The sequence below is a fragment of the Miniopterus schreibersii genome (assembly GCF_964146895.1).
Source record: "Miniopterus schreibersii genome assembly, chromosome: 7".
Lineage (NCBI taxonomy): Eukaryota > Metazoa > Chordata > Mammalia > Chiroptera > Miniopteridae > Miniopterus > Miniopterus schreibersii.
Genome location: NC_138108.1, coordinates 69350982 through 69370205, shown reverse-complemented (window position 1 = coordinate 69370205; position 19224 = coordinate 69350982). Strand labels below are relative to the sequence as shown.

The 19224-nt window shown below is 35.4% G+C and overlaps 1 protein-coding gene across 3 annotated transcripts in view; it reads left to right on the top strand.

Annotated features, from left to right (window-relative positions):
- RAB3GAP1 (RAB3 GTPase activating protein catalytic subunit 1) overlaps nucleotides 1-19224 on the top strand; it is an 87356-nt gene that overhangs the window by 43491 nt on the left and 24641 nt on the right. For all 3 annotated transcript variants that reach the window (XM_081143005.1, XM_081143004.1, XM_081143006.1), the window contains exons 7-13: nucleotides 254-419; nucleotides 3174-3273; nucleotides 7679-7760; nucleotides 12243-12311; nucleotides 13898-13971; nucleotides 17225-17317; nucleotides 17765-17934. In XM_081143005.1, the coding sequence (XP_080999131.1) occupies nucleotides 254-419; nucleotides 3174-3273; nucleotides 7679-7760; nucleotides 12243-12311; nucleotides 13898-13971; nucleotides 17225-17317; nucleotides 17765-17934 (754 nt within the window). The remainder of the gene's footprint in view (nucleotides 1-253; nucleotides 420-3173; nucleotides 3274-7678; nucleotides 7761-12242; nucleotides 12312-13897; nucleotides 13972-17224; nucleotides 17318-17764; nucleotides 17935-19224) is intronic.

The following is a 19224-nucleotide window of genomic DNA, read 5'->3' as shown; positions in this document are numbered from 1 at the left end:
TTTAACTTTCAACCATTTTAAAACAATTTTCTTACTACAAAGTGCTACTACATGATAGTTTCTTCACTTTACTAGTGTAAGGAGAAAAGAGATTAAGAGTGTCTTTATTATAAATATGTCTGTGGAGTGTTCCTTGTCTAATGCTTTTAAATATTTGAGATTCCTATAAGATAACAGTGGAAATTTTGAGATTTAGGAGATTTTCAATGTTTAATGAACTTACAGTCTATTCCTACTTAATTATGTCCTACAGCCAGGTGCCACTCTTTGTGCAAATTCATCACAAATGGAGAAGAATGTATGTGGGAGAATGTCAGGGTCCCGGTGTTCGAACTGATTTTGAGATGGTTCATCTTCGAAAAGTGCCAAATCAGTACACTCATTTATCAGGTCTGCTGGATATCTTCAAATCAAAGATTGTAAGTTGGCCTTCATGTTGTCAGTCTTTTCTGGGATCCAGATAAAAGTAGGAGATTGGTAATTTGATTGAGTGCATAGAAATATTTCTCTGTAATAATTGATAATGAAATTTTACTTAGAAGAAAGATGTAATTAGCTACATAAATTTTAAATTCCTGTCTCTTGTGGGTTTGTTTTTTTTAAGATTTTTAAATTAATTTTTAGAGAGAAAAGGAAGGGAGAGGGAGAGAGAGAAACATCGATGTGAGAGTAAAACATCAATCGGCTGCCTCCTGCATGCCCCCTACCAGGGATCAACCCAGGTATGTGCCCTGACTGGAAATCGAACAGCTACCTTTTGGTGCACCCGGTATCTTCTGGTATAATACATTGAGTAGAATATATCATCACCTTTGTTGTAATCATGCCAAAAATGTTTAACATAAATCAAAACATAAGGAAACACCTGCATAATTCCAGAATGAGCCATATTTTGGAAACTAACTGGCCTAGACTCTTTAAAAATGTCAGTATCATTATACGCAAAACAAAGATTGGGAGCTGTTTAGATTAAAGGAGTCTAAAGTGACACAATAGCTAAATGGAATATGTGATCCTTGATTGGATCCTTGATCAAAACAAAATGACACAATTGGGGCAATTTTAACAATTACTATATATTAGAAAATGGCATTAATGTTAAACTTCTTGAGTGTGATGATTGTTTTATAATTGCATAGTTAAAGCTACTCAGTATGTGACTCTCCTATACTATCTTTATAAAAGTTACTCTTTAGCATCTACTTGAAGTGCCCCAGGGCACTCACCCTTCACTGGCAGTTTATTTCATTTTCACATAGATCTAAGTATTAGAAAAGACTTCCTTTTGGGGTGGGAGCAGTTCTGCCCTCTGGAGTCACATAAAATTTAAGTTTAAATCCTGCCATAATCCTAAATATACACATATATATATTTTAATCCTCACCTGAGGATATGTTTTATTGATTTTTAGAGAGAGGAAAGCAGGGGAGAGACCACAGAGAGACAGAGAGAAAGAAACATTGATTGGTTGCCTCCTGTACGTCCTGTACTCACCCTGACTGGGAATAGAACCTGCAGCCTTTTGATGTATGGGACAATGCTCCAGCCAACTGAGCAACCTGGCCAGGGCTCCTCTAAATATTTGAAAAAACTCACACACTAGTCTTTTCTTTTTCTGTTTAGACATTCTTTTGTTTTTGTTTTTCAAATGTTCTTTATATTTCATGGTTTTATATTCAGATTGTTGATTAGGGTATTTGTCTCTTTTAGAACTGCATTTCTTCATGTTTTGAGAAATATTTTTGCAGGCTCATTTTGAATATTTAACATTTTCAATTTCTCTCACATTTTTTTCTAGTGGTTTCATAGTTTGTCGTTGCTCCTTACCTGCAAAATATTTCAGAACCACATTTTAAAATGGTGTTTGGAACCTTTTGTACTGTAGTGATATATTTGGGGTATTGGAATTATTGGATTGCTTGCTCAGATCATGAGAGTGGGTTTTATTTTTTTTCCCTTGCACAATAATTCTCCCCAGTCCCATAGCTTCCAACAAAGCCTGTACCAAGCAGGAGTGCCCTGTCCCAGTGAGTCTTGTAGTGCCCTCACTCTTGTGGGTGGAGCATTTTGGTCCAATATAGTACAATCTGCAATCCTAGGCTCAACTCAGCAGGCATGTGCCTTGAGCCCCATTTATCACTTTTCTGTACCTTTTCTAGGCCCTGCAAAGATATATATGTCATGTTTGATCTTAGCTATTTCTTTTTGGTTTTCTCTTTCTATACTTATCTACATTGCTATATGACTGGAGCAGAGGTTAGTGTCAAAGCAGCCTTATTATAGTTTCTAGACCATTTGTAGCTTATTATTGTGAACTCTTATTTGATATCTGGAACTGGTTAAAAAGATAATTATTTCTGACCAGCCAGAATCTTACCTTGCTTGTCTAGGATATAGCAGCCCCAAATGGAATTATCTTTTTTTGGCAATCACCTTATGTTGTGACTTTAGATTGAGTTTGTATTCAGTTAAAGCCACTAGTAACATTTATAGATGCTGCTGTTGAGCTAACTGTCTCTCATTCCTCCTGACCAACAGTATCTGCAACACCTGCAAACTGGTTAGATATTCAGAATACTATTGAATCTACATTTTTCACAAGCTCCCTACATGATTCCTATGCACTTTTAAGTCCTATTCCACATTAATGTAGGATAAGTATTATTAAGGGAAGTGAGATCATAGGATATTTGGGTGACATTAATTTTTATGATTTTTAATGAACGTAAAGATAAATCTAAATCTTCTGTTAACTGATTCATTAATATAAACTATTTTACATTAGTGACCATTTGTCTTAGTCAGAATTTTGGTTCAATATTCAAGACTGGCTTTAATTTGAGTTTATTTTTATTTAAAAGAAAGAAATTATATAAATCATCTCCCCAAACCTAGTCTTACTCTTTATAATAGTTTTACCTTTAAAAAATGAATCATAGGTTTTTCACATTTAATATGGCTGAAGAGAATAGTAAGAAATTATACTTGTATAATTAAAATTGTGTAAGATATTTTGAAAGAGTATTTTGCTTAATGGAATTTAGTATCTTGTTTCCAGATAGTAGTTTAAACAGTTTTATTCTAATGTAATTTTGCTGTCTGGCATTGTTTCTTTAAAACAGTTTGGGTTTTTTTTAAAGCTACACCATACTGTCTTTGCATTTATTTCCTAGGGATGTCCTTTAACGCCATTGCCTCCAGTTAGTATTGCTATTCGATTTACCTATGTACTTCAGGATTGGCAGCAGTATTTTTGGCCTCAGCAACCTCCAGGTGAAATAATTTAAAACTATATTTAACTTACTGAATATAAAAAGAAAATAAATGTTCAGAAATTTAAATTACTTAACTGTTTTAGGTGTTTTAAATTTGAAATATTTGTAATCCACTCTAAATATAAGATTGCTGATTTCATTGCCTTATCATTTTTTTCTTTTAAAAAAGCTCACTAGGTTGTCTACACACAGTATTACTCGATATTTGACAACCTGTCTTTGAAAGCTAATATTGTTTATAAAGCATCCTCCTGCTGTGGAACATTGTGTGCTGTAAATTAGTATGTAGTGAATGATTAAAATGTCTGTTTTTAGAATATCATAAGAGGAGTTATCATAAGCTGAGGATGGACTGCAAAGGACTTTGAAGTTTAAGAGTGCTAAATCAGGAAACCAGAAAAGAAAAAAATGTTTAATTACACATACACTTATGATGGGAAAGCCTGTAGAATATTGTACTTTCACTTGCATTTGATTAAAATGTAATTAAAGTCAATTAACCTGCTTGGCCATTGATATACTGCTTCATTCAACAGTCATTAATTATTGGCTTATAGTAGGCCAGACTATGCTAGGGACACAAATATGTACAAAACATCACATAAGTTCTAGAAAAGCTCAACCTGATAGATATAGAGCCTAATTAAGCGAGGTTTTAGTTCCTGGGTGTTTCACATATAAGTGTAATTATATTTACGTACATCTAATAAGAAACTAAGTACAAACTTATAAATTATTACAAGGATTTTACTAGCCTGAAAGCATTTTTCAGTCTCCCTCCCTCAAAGAGAAATAAATTAGAATAAAATTAACTTAACTGTTTATTTTTATTCCAAGTAGTTATTTAAAGGATTGAAAATAATAAATTGGTAGTCTTGGGATGATGTTAAAATTAATGTAGTGTACCCTTAGCTCTTGGTAGTGATATATACTACTATTTTATTTTGTGTACCATTGAATAATTTGAAATTCTAATGTACATTAAAAGAATTGCATCTAAATTGCAATGAGAGGAAATAAAAGCCAAGCTGACATTTGTATTGAAGAAAGGCTCAAATGTTTGTTTTGGTAATTCTGATTCTCAGACAATACCCTCCAGACAATTTGTAGTCTGCTTCTAGTTAGAAGTTTAAATTCCTACCCCCCTTTTCCTTTTTCCAAAGGCTGCTCCACTATTAGTCAATTTTAAAGATTTCCCAAGAAGGTACATTGGTCTGTTGATCTAAGAAGAAGCCCAAGAGCCAGAATTTTAGCAGTGTAATTCTAATTGCCAGTAAGGCCTTTGTTAACATTCTATTGCCAATTGTTTTTTTTTAATGGAGATAAAAATATCAGCCTTCTTCCTTAGTGGATTGAAGGCCATACACATTTTTAATATTTTCTCCTAGAAAAGGTAAAAAAGGGATTAAACATGTAATATGGGCCAAACACTGTACTTGGCATTTTAGATAGTATTTCATAAAATTCTCATTTGCCTATGAGGACAGGTATTATTATCTTTCTTAGAGAACACAGGTAACTGGACTGAGGTCACATGGTCACCAAGTGATAAAGTTCTCATTCAAACACTAGTCAAACTCTAAATCCCATGATCCTTTCATTTCACAGTGTTATTTCTCAACTTTTAATTCAGTTAAAACTTTTGTAAAGGTATAGTCTAGTAATGATTTTTAATTTACAAAATGTGCATATAAATTTTGAAGCTCTTAAAAATTGGAATCTTGTAATAAATCTAGTCATTGTGATCTTTATTATTGTAAACATTCTTTTGTTGGAAAAACAATGAATTGACTTCAGAAAATTTACTGATTCAAGTAATTGAACCATATAGAATTACTAACTTTAATTTAGTTAGGGTATAGATAATTGTCAAACATGGTTTCAGCAAATCTGGAGAGTGTTCATAACTCAACAGTAGACTTTAATTTTAGGAATTCCCAGTGTAGTATGAATAATTAAAAACAACCATCTGTATTATTTCCGATAGAAATAAATCCTTTTGATGTGTTTTAGAAGTGTTTATTATTTCTTCAAGAGGGATGGCATTAAGGGGAGTGATTTACCCTCTAAATTCTCTTATCTCAGAAAACCATTCATAATGGAAAGGAAATTCAGTGAACTCTATATATTTTCATGTAGTATCAACTGAAATATAATTTTATTAATGATGACTAATTTGTTATTCAGAAACTATTGACAGCAAAACTGATGAATGTAGAGTGGTGCTTAAATTTGGATAATCTTTCTTTTAGATGATATTAACCACATTCTTAGGAAATGCAAAAAAACTTTACAGGAGTAATGTTCTCTTGAGTAATATTTGAGAAGGTTAAAATTAGAATGCATGACTTTAATTAAATACTGGATAAACAGGGATTAAATGTGTTTTTTTACTATAACTTTCTTGGAGGTAGGTATAGTAATACCAGACTGCTCTCTAACTTGCTATATGTGCTCTTTTTTTTTCTCTCCTTTTTCAATAATTTTTATTCTTTTTTTATTTTTATTTTATTTTTGTTTAAAATATTACAGATGTCCCTTTTTCTCCCCAATGACCCATTCCACCCCGTCCCTTCCCCCTCCTCATTCCCTCTCCCCACCATTGTCTGTGTCCTAGGGTTGTACATATATGCATATAAATTCTTTGGTGACTCTCTCCCCCTCCACCCACCCGCCCTCCTCCAACCCTTTGACATTCGTCAGTCTGATCTATGCTTCCATGTCCTTGAATCCATTCTGTTCATCAGTTTATTAAGTTCTTTAGATTCCACATATAAGCGAGATCATGTGATATTTGTCTTTCGCTGCCTGGCTTATTTCACTTAGCGTAGTATTCTCCAGGTCCATCCATACTGTCTCAGAGGGTACGAGATTATTCTTCTTTACAGCTGCGTAGTGTTCCATGGTGTAAATGTCCCACAGCTTTTTTATCCACTCACCTACTGAATGGGCACTTGGGCTGTTTCCAGATCTTGGCTATTATAAACTGTGCTGCTATGAACATCAGGGTGCATATATTCTTTCTGATTAATGTTTCAGGATTCTTAGGATACATTCCTAGGAGTGGAATCACTGGGTCAAAAGGCAGCTCCATTTCTAATTTTTTGAGGAACCTCCATACTGTTTTCCATAGTGGTTGCACCAGTCTGCATTCCCACCATCAGTGTACTAGGGTTCCCCTTTCTCCACACCCTCGCCAGCACATGTCGTTTGTTGAGTTGTTCATGGTGGCCATTCTGACAGGTGTGAAGTGATACCTCATTGTGGTTTTAATTTGCATCTCTCTGATGATTAGAGACATTGAGCATTTTCTTATGTGTCTCTTGGCCATCCGTATGTCCTCTTTGGAGAAGTGTCTATTCAAGTCCTTTGCCCATTTCTTAATTGGGTTGTTTGTCTTCCTCTTGCTGAGTACTATGAGTTCTTTGTACACTTTGGAAATTAGTCTCTTATCAGATACATCCTTGGCAAATATGTTTTCCCAGACCATGGGGTTCCTTTGTATTTTGAGGCTGTTTTCTTTTGCTGTGCAGAAGCTTTTTAGTTTGATATAGTCCCATATGTTTATTTTTTCTTTTGTTTCTCTTGCCCTAGGAGATGTATCAGTGAAAAGTCCACTACGTGGGATCTCTGTGACTTTACTGCCTATGTTTTCTTCCAGGGTTTTTATGGTTTCGTGACTTACATTTAAGTCTTTTATCCATTTTGAGTTTATTTTTGTGTATGGTGAAAGTTGGTGATCTAGTTTCATTCTTTTGCATGTATCTGTTCAATTTTCCCAGCACCACTTATTGAAGAGACTGTCTTTACTCCATTGGATACTCTTGCCACCTTTGTCAAATATTAACTGACCATAGTGGCATGGGTCTATTTCTGGGGTCTCTGTTCTGTTCCATTGATCTATATGCCTGTTGTTGTACCAATACCAGGCCGTTTTGATTACAATGGCTTTGTAATACAGTTTGAAGTCTGGTAATGTGATCCCTCCCACTCTGTTCTTTTTTTCTCAAGATGGCTGCAGCTATTCGGGGTCTTTTTTGGTTCCATATAAATTTTCAAAATGTTTGTTCTAGGTCTGTGAAATATGCTGTTGGTATTTTAATAGGAATTGCATTGAATTTATAAATTGCTTTGGGTAGTATGGACATTTTAATGATATTAATTCTTCCAGTCCATGAGCATGGTATATTCTTCCACTTGTTTAAATCTTCCTCTTTTTCTTTTTTCAGTGTCATGTAGTTTTCTGAGTACAGGTCTTTTACATCCTTGGTTAAGTTTATTCCTAGGTAGCTATATGTGCTCTTGATGTACTTTTAAATCTATAATCTTCCAAAGGTCTAACCTATCTAATTCTTATGTCTCTGTTTTTTGCTCAGTAATGGAAAAATATTTCTTTTGTTTAGATATAGATGCCCTTGTAGGAGGAGAAGTTGGAGGTTTGGAGTTTGGCAAGTTACCATTTGGTGCCTGTGAAGATCCTATTAGGTGAGAATTTGAATCTATCAATTGAATTATGGGACTTCACTTTAAAACTTATATTGATACTGATTTTACTGTGCTTTATAATAATGTAGCCTCCTGGAGTGAATATAGTACAGGATTCAGACCTATGACTAACAACCTGTCCATCTTTTTCTCTGTAACTTAAATAATAAGAGAGACTTTAAAATAATATATAAAATGTATATAATTTGTAAAAATGTATATAATACCATTTATTGATTATTCCTTATAGAAGTGACTCTTGGTCTGCTTTTTGTGAAACATTTGAAATATATATATATACTTTTAAACCTGACCCGAGGATATTTTTTTTCCATTGCTTTTCAGTGAGAGTGGGAGAGAGAGAGAGGTAGAGAGAGAGAAACATTGATGTAAGAGAAACACATCGATTAGTTGCCTCCTGAACATGCCCTGATCAGGGCCAGGGATGGAACCTGCAACTGAGGTATATACCCTTGGCTGGAATTGAACTCAGGAGCCTTCAGTCCGCAGGCCAATGCTCTAACCACCGGCTAGGGCAACATTGGAAGTATTGAAAACACAGACTGAATGTTACATGTAACAAACTTTCATGTGTCTGTCACCCAAAATTAACAGTTGTTTATATTTTTCCTGACTACTTTTTCAAAATGTACAAATTAAAACTTAAGTGTAAGTCTTAGGCATAAGGGTGACCTCTTGGGTGACCTACCTGCCTTTCTAGAAGAGCTGCTGAACTTTAAGAAAAAGTTGTTTCACAAGAAAATGTGGGGCTTGGAAAGTTTAACCACCAATAGCAAAATATTTGGAAAATATAAACAGAGATGATTTAGAAACCATTTTATTTGTTATGTTAAACTATTTGGTTAATTAAAAAATATATACAAATGCGTACATACATTCTTAATACTCTTACATAGAGGTAGAAATAATAATACTTTTAACTTAAAATTACTCAAGAGAAGATAAAGTGAGTGTCCTTTGTGATTGTATTTATTTTTGTATTATGTGAACTGGGCACAGTGCTAAATGAGGAAGGTACAGAAGTAAGTAAAACAGTGGCTGCCTTCTTGGCATTTACAGTGTAGTCTAGTTGAAGGAAAGAGACTGGAAATAATCACCTAAATAAACATACAAGTTGAGGGATAATTTGAAGGAAAAGTACAGAATGTAATGACAATAAAATGAGGAGCTAGTTTAGATTGGGACACAATCAAGAAAGTGTTCTCAAAGGAAGTGATACTTAACTTTAGTCTCAATAAGGAGAGGACTTATCCTGGCAAAGGTTAGAGAATGACCATTCCAGGTGAAAGGAAGAGCCTGTGCAAAGGGCCTTGATGCAGGCAGGAGTTTGGCTGGTTTATTGGAGGAAGTACAAGGCGGCTAGCATGGCTATAAGATAGCGAACAAGAGGGAAGTGGTATATGGCGACTTACAGATAGATTTATCACCCTCCAGCTGGTTCTTTCATTTGAATTTTGCTTAGGAAAAATTTAGGGGGAAAGAATAAAATGATGTGGTAGTAGAAATTTGAAGTAGTTAGTTATTAAATATTTCTTCCTAATTTTATATGTGATGAGGAGTCAGCAGAGAAACAAATGATTGAAGAAGAATGCAAAAATAAATTGGGGGTAAGTAAGAGGGTACATATCATACGGTAGACCAATTAAATCAGATGTGATTAGCAGATGTGAGCATTATGCTTTTGGAAAGGAATCTTTGGCAGTGGAAGAGGAAATGAAAAGGCTTTTTTTAGTGTTCTCTCTCCTTGTCAAAGAAATTGTTCTATAGTTAGAGGGAGAGGAGAAGACATAGTCATAGAGGCTGAGGAACTGAATCTGAGGTTAATACCTAAAATTATTAAGGAGCTTATAGTTTTAAACTCTAATCATCTATAATATCACATACTGTTTATGGCCATTTTTTTACTTTAAAAATTAGTTTTATTATGAAAGTAATAATTCATGTTCAGCAGAGAAAATTTAGAAAACATTTTTACAAAAGCAAAAATTGTATGTTTACTAATCAGGTTTTTAGTTGCAGACTGTAGTAGTAAACTCTGACTATTTCATGTAAAAATCAGTTTATTGGAAAGATATTTGGTAACTCAAAGGTTTAATTGGGACCATTATAGGACTGGGCTTGGAAAATAGGCTTGAGCCAAGGGTGGCTAGTTGTTCAGTTCATAACTGAGATTACACTGCATTGTTGTGGAGAGCTGGCCCTGCTTTCACAGTGAATTCTAAAGTGTACTTGTGGATTCAAAGGCTCAGTCTGGAGTTGCCAATTAGTTGAGCACCACCAAAGATGAGAGAAATAATGTAATTGGCTCTGTTGGCTTCTGTAGTTTCCAAACATAAGAAGTGAATTGAGCCAGGCCTGCGTGGCTCAGCGGTTGAGCATCGACCTATGATCCAGGAGATCACAGTTCGATTCCCATGCCGGGGTTGCGGGCTCGATCCCCAGCAGGGGGCGTGCAGGAGGCAGCCAATCAATGACTCTCTCATCATTGATGTTTCTGTCTCTCCCTCTCCCTTCCTCTCTCTCTGAAATCAATAAAAATATATTTTAAAAAAGAAGTGAATTTAGAATCTAGACAGGAAAAAAATTCACTAAATTCATAATCCCACCACTCTTAGGTGATCACTGATTAAAGCTTAATATATATGCTTCTAGCCATTCTTTCCTGTGCGTGAATTTGATGTGTATATATGCATGTGCAACAAGGGTCTACAAGACCGCCCTCAGGTCAGTGATTTGCTAGGAGATCGCACAGAACTCAGCAGTTGTGCTTGTGGCTATGATTTATTACAGCAAAATAATACAATGCAGAAATCAAAGGAAAAAGGCTCATAAGGGTGAGGTCCAGAGCAGACTAGGCACAAGCTTCCTCTCCCAATGTAGCCACACAGCACACACTTAATTCTCCCAGCAGTCTACCAGGCTGTCTGCCAGGGAAGCTCATTAGAGGCTCAATGCTTGGAGTTTTGTTTGTTTTAATCCTCACTCAAGGATATGGGTTTTTGTTTGTTTGTTTGTTTAATTGACTTTAGAGAAGAGGAAGGGAAAGAAAGAGAGAGAAACATCCATTCGTTGCCTTCCATACATGCCCCAACTGGGCATTGAACCTGCAATCTAGGTCTGTGCCCTGACCAAAAATCGAACTTGCAACCTTTTGGTGTACGGAACTATGCACCAACCAACTGAGCCACCTGGCCAGGGCGATCTTGGGGTTTTTATCTGGGGCTGGTCATGTAGGCACCCTCTGCCTAAAATGTATCAAAAAGAAAGCAGATATTCATCCTAAACCATATTGTTTATACAAGTAGGGTAGGCACAGTGAACCACCCTAATCAGGGAATGGTACGAACCCTTCTGAAATCCAGATTCCCAGATGCCAAACCAAGGGCCAGCCTTGCAAATAGTCCTTTCTAAATATCAGGCCTGCTTATTAACTCAGTTTTTGCACAATATGTTTGTATATTTTATAAATGTATATCATCCTCTGTGTTTTTGGGGGCTCGCTTTTTTTATTTTATAATTTTATATGAACACTTTTTGAAACTTAAGAAGAGGTCAGCAAACTATGACCTGTGGACCAAATCTGGCCAGTAGCCTGTTTTTGTATAGCCAATGAGCTAAGAATGGTTTTTACATTTTAAAGGGTTTTAAGAGAAGAAATAACCAAGAATGTAACTGAGACTACGTGGCTCACAAAACCTAAAATATTTACTCTCTGGTCCTTTGCAGAAAAACTTTGCCAACCCTCACTTATACCATTTTTCCCCCCAAAATTGACATGTAATTCACACACCATGAAATTCACCATTTAAAAGTGTACAGTTCAGTGGTTTTTAGTATTTACAGAGTTGAACAACCATCATCATTATCTAATTCCAGAAAACTTTTATCACCCCAGAAAGAAACACTTCACATCTTAGCTGTCATCCCTCCCAGTCTCCCCAGGCTCTCCAGCTGTAGGAAAGCACTACTCTGCTGTTTCTATGGATTTGCCTATTCATGACATTTCATATAAATTGCCATATACAATCTGTTCTCTTTTGTGCCTGGCTTCTTTCACTTAGCATGTAGTTCACCTATATTATAGCATGAATCAATACTTCATTGTTTTTCATGGCTGTATAATATGCTGTTGTGTGGATATACCACATTTTATTTATCCATTCATCAGCTGATACACAATTGGGTTTACACTTTTTGGCTATTATGTTTATCATGTTTTTTAATGTCTGTGAAGACATTTACTTCATATGGATTACTACCATTTGCTAAACTAGTTTCCATTTTTATTGTATTATAGTACCACTTTTAACGTACTTGTATGTATATCTCTGGTTATTAGGATACATTTCTAGAAGTAGGATTGCTGAGTTAGAGTATCAACACACACACACACACACACAAACATACACACACAAACAGTATTAAGCTCTTGGATATATTTTGTGTTTTATTTCTTTTTAGTGAACTCCACTTAGCAACTACATGGCCTCACCTGACTGAAGGTATCATTGTGGATAATGATGTTTATTCGTAAGTATGTTAAGAGTAGTACATTGAGACTCAAATATTTCAGTAGAATAAATTAACTGTCAAGTGTTTAGCAACTTTTCTTTTTATTTATATCAGTTTCTGATGAGGTTGATTTTTCTATTTTTAAAGATCACCTTTTAACTGATTAATATGTATTATAGATGTGTTTTTAAGCTGCTGACTTTGAGGATGTGATCCTTAGTTCAGAGATAATGAACAATCTGAATCTTACTTGGTTTTAGCAAAGATATCTCTGAGTTTGGGATTTAGTGCATAATTCTGTTGAACTTTTCTTAGCTGGTTAGAAGCATTTCATGCAGTGCTTTGAAGAGATGATCATCATCAGAATGTGTAGAAATAATATTTGCTCTTTAAATGTCATAAGTAACATCCATATCATATACTCCTTTGCAATGGAAACAATTTAAAAATTACAGCAAGTATGATCTAGGAAGGATGTGGAGAAAGAGGAACGCAATTTTAGTACTCTTTCATTCCTGATGCAGAACAGTGAGAAATAGGACACATTTTTTTCATAATTAAATGTATTATATTTGCTGCTGGTAAAAGTAACATGAGCTTTTTTTAATCGGGTAATTACGATGGGTATAAAGAAGAAAGTAAAGACTACTTACAATCCCATTACTTAAAAAAGAGCAAGTTAACATTTGTATCTTTTTTCTTATAATTGAGTTATAATTGACATATAACATCATATTAGTTTCAGGTGTATAACATAATGATTTGATATTTGAATGAGGTATATCTTTTTAAAATTTAAATTTATATATTAATTTGCTTTACTCATTTAGTATATTATTTTACATCTTTTATGCCTATAAATGTAGATTCATGCTGTCATTTTAAAAATTGCTGCAGCCTAGCCAGGCATGGCTCAGCGGTTGAGCATCGACCTAGGATCCAGGCGATCGGGGTTCGATTCCCGGTCAGGGCACATGCCTGGGTTGTGGGCTCGATCCCCAGTCGGGGGCGTGCAGGAGGCAGCCGATCAATGACTCTCTCATCATTGATGTTTCTATCTCTCTCTCTCTCCCTCTCCCTTCCTCTCTCTGAAATCAATAAAGATATATTTAAAAAAATAAATAAAACAAAAATTGCTGCATAGTTTTTCATTAAGTGGATGCATGATAGTCTATGTAATTGTGAAAATAGGCCCTTTGTGATCTTTGGCAAACTTTTGTAGTTTTTTAAATTAATAGTGTATAAAAAAAGATTAATGATTGGCATACTTGCTTATTTCTTGTTCCTTTTTTATAATTCCTAAAATAAAATTCTCTCATTAGATTACCAATGTACATTGCCCATTCAGAATCATTTTTATATGTTTTTTTAATTGTTTTTGTTTTTTCCTGTTGTTCTTTTTTGTCCAAGCACTTTCATTTCTTAAGATATTTTTTTTTAACGCATCCAAATGCCTAATGCATCAGAATAATAGTAAGTTTAAGGGAGGCAAATGGATAGCTTGTCCTTCTATATAATGTTTTTATTAGACTGTATTTTGATAAATCTGTGAGCATTATAGGCTATCATACTTAGGATCTTATATTTATTGTTTTACATTTTAGTGATTTGGATCCTCTTCAGGCTCCCCATTGGTCCGTTAGAGTTCGAAAAGCTGATAATCCTCAGTGTTTGCTGGGTAAGATATATTATCTTCCTTTCTTGAAATACCACCAGTCTGCGCATCTTCCAGATGAGGGACACTGAATTCATTCTTTATACTTTATTTTATCCATCAAAAAAGAATGTTTGCCCGGCTGGGCGTGGCTCAGGGGTTGAGGGTCAACCTAGGATCCAGGTGATCAGGATTGGATTCCCGGTCAGGGCACATGCCCAGGTTGCGGGCTTGATCCTCAGTCGGGGGCATGCAGGAGGCAGCCAATCAATGGCTTTCTCATCGTTGATGTTTCTATCTCTCTCTCTCCCTCTCCTTTCCTCTCTCTGAAACCAATAAAGATATATTAAAAAAAAAAAAAAAAAAGAATGTTTTTATTTTAATTTTTTTACATTTGTGACCTCCTCAGTTAACTACGTTTAAAAAAATATCTTTGTGCCCTGGCCATTGTGGCTCAGTTGGGGCGTTGTCTCATACACAAAAGGTGATGGGTTCGATCCCTAGTCAGGGTGCGTTTCAGGGGCAGGAAACCCATTGATGTTTCTCTCCCACATCAATGTTTTTCTCTCTCTCTCTAAAAATCAATTTTAAAAAGTCTTTGCTAACAGCAGTGAATTCTTCTAGTTACTCTTGAATTGCATTAGCAGAATTTCATTTTTTTCTTTGTTTTAATGAGTCACACCTCAGAATTCTCTGATATTTTCTCATGATCTGAGTTTTATTCTTAAAATGCTTGTATGTAACTTCCCTTTTTTCTTCCTGTGGCATAGTCTACATCTTCCATTCCAGTTACTGGAGCCCTTTTTGCCATTTGCTGTCCTCTGGACCTGTGGTATATGATGGGAAGAACACTGATTTTTAAGATCAATTAGAGTCCTTTTGAAGAGTTGTACTACATATGCCAACCTGTTTTCTGTTAGAGAAAAAGAGGTGTCAATAATCTTGTACACCTCATAGGGTTATTTGAAGAATCAAGTGAATTTACATAAGTAGAAATACTTTGAAAAATATCCATTGCTGTTTAGATAGTATTATTGTATCCCATGTCTGGAATTACGTTTCCCTTCTCATTTTTGTAGATATATCTCTTTCATGAAGTCTTCTGAACCCATCTCCTCAATGTGCCTTTCCATCTTTTTCTCTCTTATAGTTAGTACACATGAAAAGATTTTCCGTTTCTGTGTTCATCCTTGCCACCTTCATTCCATATAACCTGATATATTGCCACTCATCTGAATTGAGTTACTAAATATTTATTGATGACAGTAATGACACATTTCTCTAAAGCATTATTTTCTTGGGCTCTATCATTCATCACATGCTACTCATCAAATGCTGGTTGAGACTTGCCATTTGTGCTAACTGTAATAGTGAGTATAGAGATACATAACATGAAATTCCTGCCATCGGTGAATTTGTCTTGGAGTGTCAGGGAGATAGATATCAAGAACTTGAGAGATGGGTAGACCTTGTTTCAAATCCTAGATCTACCAGTTTGAGCAAGTTTTGTGATTTCTTCAAGTCTTAGTAGAATAGAGATAATAATAGTACATACTTGATAGAATTGTGAAGAGGCTCAAATGAAATTTATGTGTGTATGTATCACATTTAACACAGTGCCTATCATAGTAGATGCTCAATAAATAGTTTCTCTTGCTTAATCATTGATTTATTAAATTATTAAATTTACTTACTAAATTGTGTTGTAGTTATTATTCCTTATCCACTGACTTCTGTGATGATTACAGAGGACATTAGAATTAAAAGTATTTTCATAATTGTTCCATGATCTCTCTCTACCTCTTTGACTTTATGTGTTTACGTGACTAGGTTATAGGATTTTCCTACTTTTCTGAAGAAGTCCAGAAAGTGTTCTAGGTTTATCAGATCTAATTAGTGAATTCTCAAACTTAGATGTACTCGGCATATTGTATTGTCATAATTTTGGACTGACGGTTCTTTTTAAGCTGTAATTTCTTTGAGCAGACATCTCATTGCAGCTCTTTAGAAGACATCAAACCTTTTCTCCCTTTCTTATAATAATACCACAGAGTGTACCATTAAAATGCAGCTAAAGCTGAAATAACTTCATTCTGTGTTCTTTTTTAAAAAAATAATATTTTATTAAATTTATTGGGGTGACAGTGGTTAACATGAGCATACAGGTTTCAGGTGTGGGTTTCTATGTTACAGGATCTGTATATTGCTCTGTGTGCCCACCCCCCAAAATCATATCTTCTCCCATCACCATATATTAAGACCCCCTTCATCCCCCACCCCCCACCCCCTTCCCTGGGGCAACCACCACACTGCTGTTTGTGTCCACAAGTTTCAGTTTTATGTCCCACATATGAGTGAGATCATATGGTTCTTAGCTTTTTCTGACAGACTTATTTCACTTAGCATAATATTCTCAAGGCCCATCCATTTTGTTGCAAATGGCAGCATTTCCTCCTTTCTCATGGCTGAGTAGTGTTCCATCGTGTACATGTCCCAGGCCTTCTTTATCCAGTCCCCTATCACAGACACTTTGGTTGTTTCCATGTCTTGGCCACCATGAATAATGCTGCATTGAACATAGGGGTACTTATGTCTTTGTGAATACAAGTTCTTGAGTTTTTCAGATATATACCCAGGAGAAGGATTTCTGGATCATATGGTAGCTCTATTCTTAATTTTTTGAGGAATCGCCAAACTGCTTTCTATAGTGGCTGTGCCAGTCTACATTCCCACCAGCAGCAAATGAGGGTTCCCGTTTCTCCACAACCTCTCCAACACTTGTTATTGCTTGTCTTCTTGATAGTAGCCTGTGTGATTTCTTAATCCTCTAGAAACATATCTTTAGAATTTCTTTTTAATTTTTTTAATGGATTCAGAATTCCAGTAGGGTGGCAGTTAGGGATGAAAGACCACTATATACCATAGACTAATATTCTTGTTGCTTATAGAGCTTAATGAGAATAGATACTCTTTGTCTTATTCAGGCACAGAGCAAGGACATAATATTATTAGGTACAGTTACTTTCCTTTCATTCTAGAAGGAATTCTGAGGAAAAATTTTACTATCCTGGGACATGGAGAAAAAGGAAGAGCCAGGCTTCCTTTGAAATAGGATTAATATTTGTCTTGAGTTGGAAATACTGAATGTTTTTTGTTTGTTGTTGTTGTTGTTGTTTTTTGCCATATCTTAGTTAATAGCTTTGTGAAAAGACGTGTACTTTATAGGACTGATTTCTTTCAATTAAGTGTCCAAAATTAGTAACTTCTTTCTCTGTAGGTGATTTTGTCACTGAATTTTTTAAAGTTTGCCGTCGGAAGGAATCAACTGATGAGATTCTTGGACGATCCCCATTTGAGGAAGAAGGGAAAGGTGACCTACTTTTTTTTTTTTAAGTTATTTTCAAATGTGAAACCCCTTTTCTTTGTCATGTTTCTAGCAACTATTTTCTTATTTAAATCAAGTTGGAGAAGCAAGTATTGATGGACTAGATAGCTACCAGTTCTTTCCAGGCTATACTGTATACAGTTAGCTTAAAGCATTTAATAAGCTCTTTTCACCAAAAATGTAAGATATTTTGAAAAGCAGAGTTTTAGAAGTTTATTTTTTAAGTCCCCTGGGGAGAAATAACTTGTATTAGACGTTTGGCAATCATACATGCATATGAAGCTGAACATATGTATTAAAATGTTATAATTCTGAGACCATGTGACACTAGTGAAAGGAGTGATGAAAATATTCTATACAGTCTTCAGTTTACTTATCTCTTTAATATGCTAAGGTCGGTGATATAACTTGTATTCATTTCTGTTCTTATAGAAATTGCTGATATAACTCATGCTTTGTCAAAGTTGACAGAGCCAACGCCGGTTCCAATTCATAAATTATCCGTTTCAAATATGGTACATACTGCAAAGAAGAAAATACAAAAGCACAGAGGTGTAGAAGAGGCACCACTGAATAATGATGTCCTCAATACTATTCTCTTGGTAAGTAATAGTGTCTTTATATGTCTATATGCAAACACATTTCTTCATTGTATCTTCAGTCCTTTCTGTGTGGCAGGCACTAGATTGGGAATATAAACTGAGTAAAACAAAGTCTCCACATTCAGAGAGTTCTTGCTAGTGTGGGGAAAAGGAAAGTAAATAGTAGTTACAATACCATGTTGCATGTGAGAAGTCTGGCAGAGGGGCTGTGAGAACACAGCCGAGGGTGTGCCTGTCTCTGGGCAGTGGCCAGGGAAGGCTTCATAAAGAGGGACACTTGAGCTCCATCTTGAAGAGAAGAAGGCTTTAGAAGCAGAGGAACAGCAGAGGTCTAAAAGAGCGTGTTGAATTGTTTGGGGTAGTGTATGGTACTTCAGGGAGTGGCCAGGGACGATGCTGAAGAGGTAGCAGGTAACCTGCCATTCTGAAGCACTGGGCTTTATCATGCAGTTTCATACCATTTTAAGCAGGTTAACATGATCAGAATTGTATTTTTCAAAAATTTCTTTCACAGCAGTCCAGAGAAAGCACTATTTTATAGTGAGTACTAAAAGAAGCTAGGCTATCTCCTACATATAATATGGTAGAACAGGCCTAGCCTGGGAGCCTGACTTACTGTGTGAATTTGAACAAGCCATTTAACTTCAGTTTCCTCATCTGTAAATGAGGCTGATAAAACCTTGTGAAGTTGTTGTGAGGACTAAAGGACCTTCTGTTACACTGCCCGGCATAAAATAGGCCTTTGATAAGTGATAGATATTCTTACTATAATTGTAGTTATAATCATATTTCTGGCAATTTGTGCATTAATTAAGACAGTCTTGGGGAAAACTTTCAAGACTAGTGCAATGAAAAGCAGTCTGGTCTTGGAAACTTGGTGTTGATTTTATCCTGGTCATTACCCTGAACAATACTCTTAACCAGATTTTCAGCTTTTGTGTCTGTAAGACATAGGCAGTGATGCTTAGCTCAGACAGTGATATGAGACTAGGATATTGTTTATAAATGTGCCTAGTAGTGGGGTTGACACACAGTAGTTCTTCTGTTTCTAAAAATCTATTATGTTCTGTAATATGTGTCAAAGTATGCATAGTAAAAGGAATTATAAGTCAGCAGTACCACAAAGCACTGAAAAGAAAAAAGACTGAAAATAAATTTCTGTAGAGAAGGCCCCTTCCTAAGAATATATCCTTGGAAGTATTATTCCAGTTATATAGCTCAGTTGTCATATGTACTGAATTTTTCTTTTTTAACCACTCCCGCACACATACACATAAACAGAGACCATGT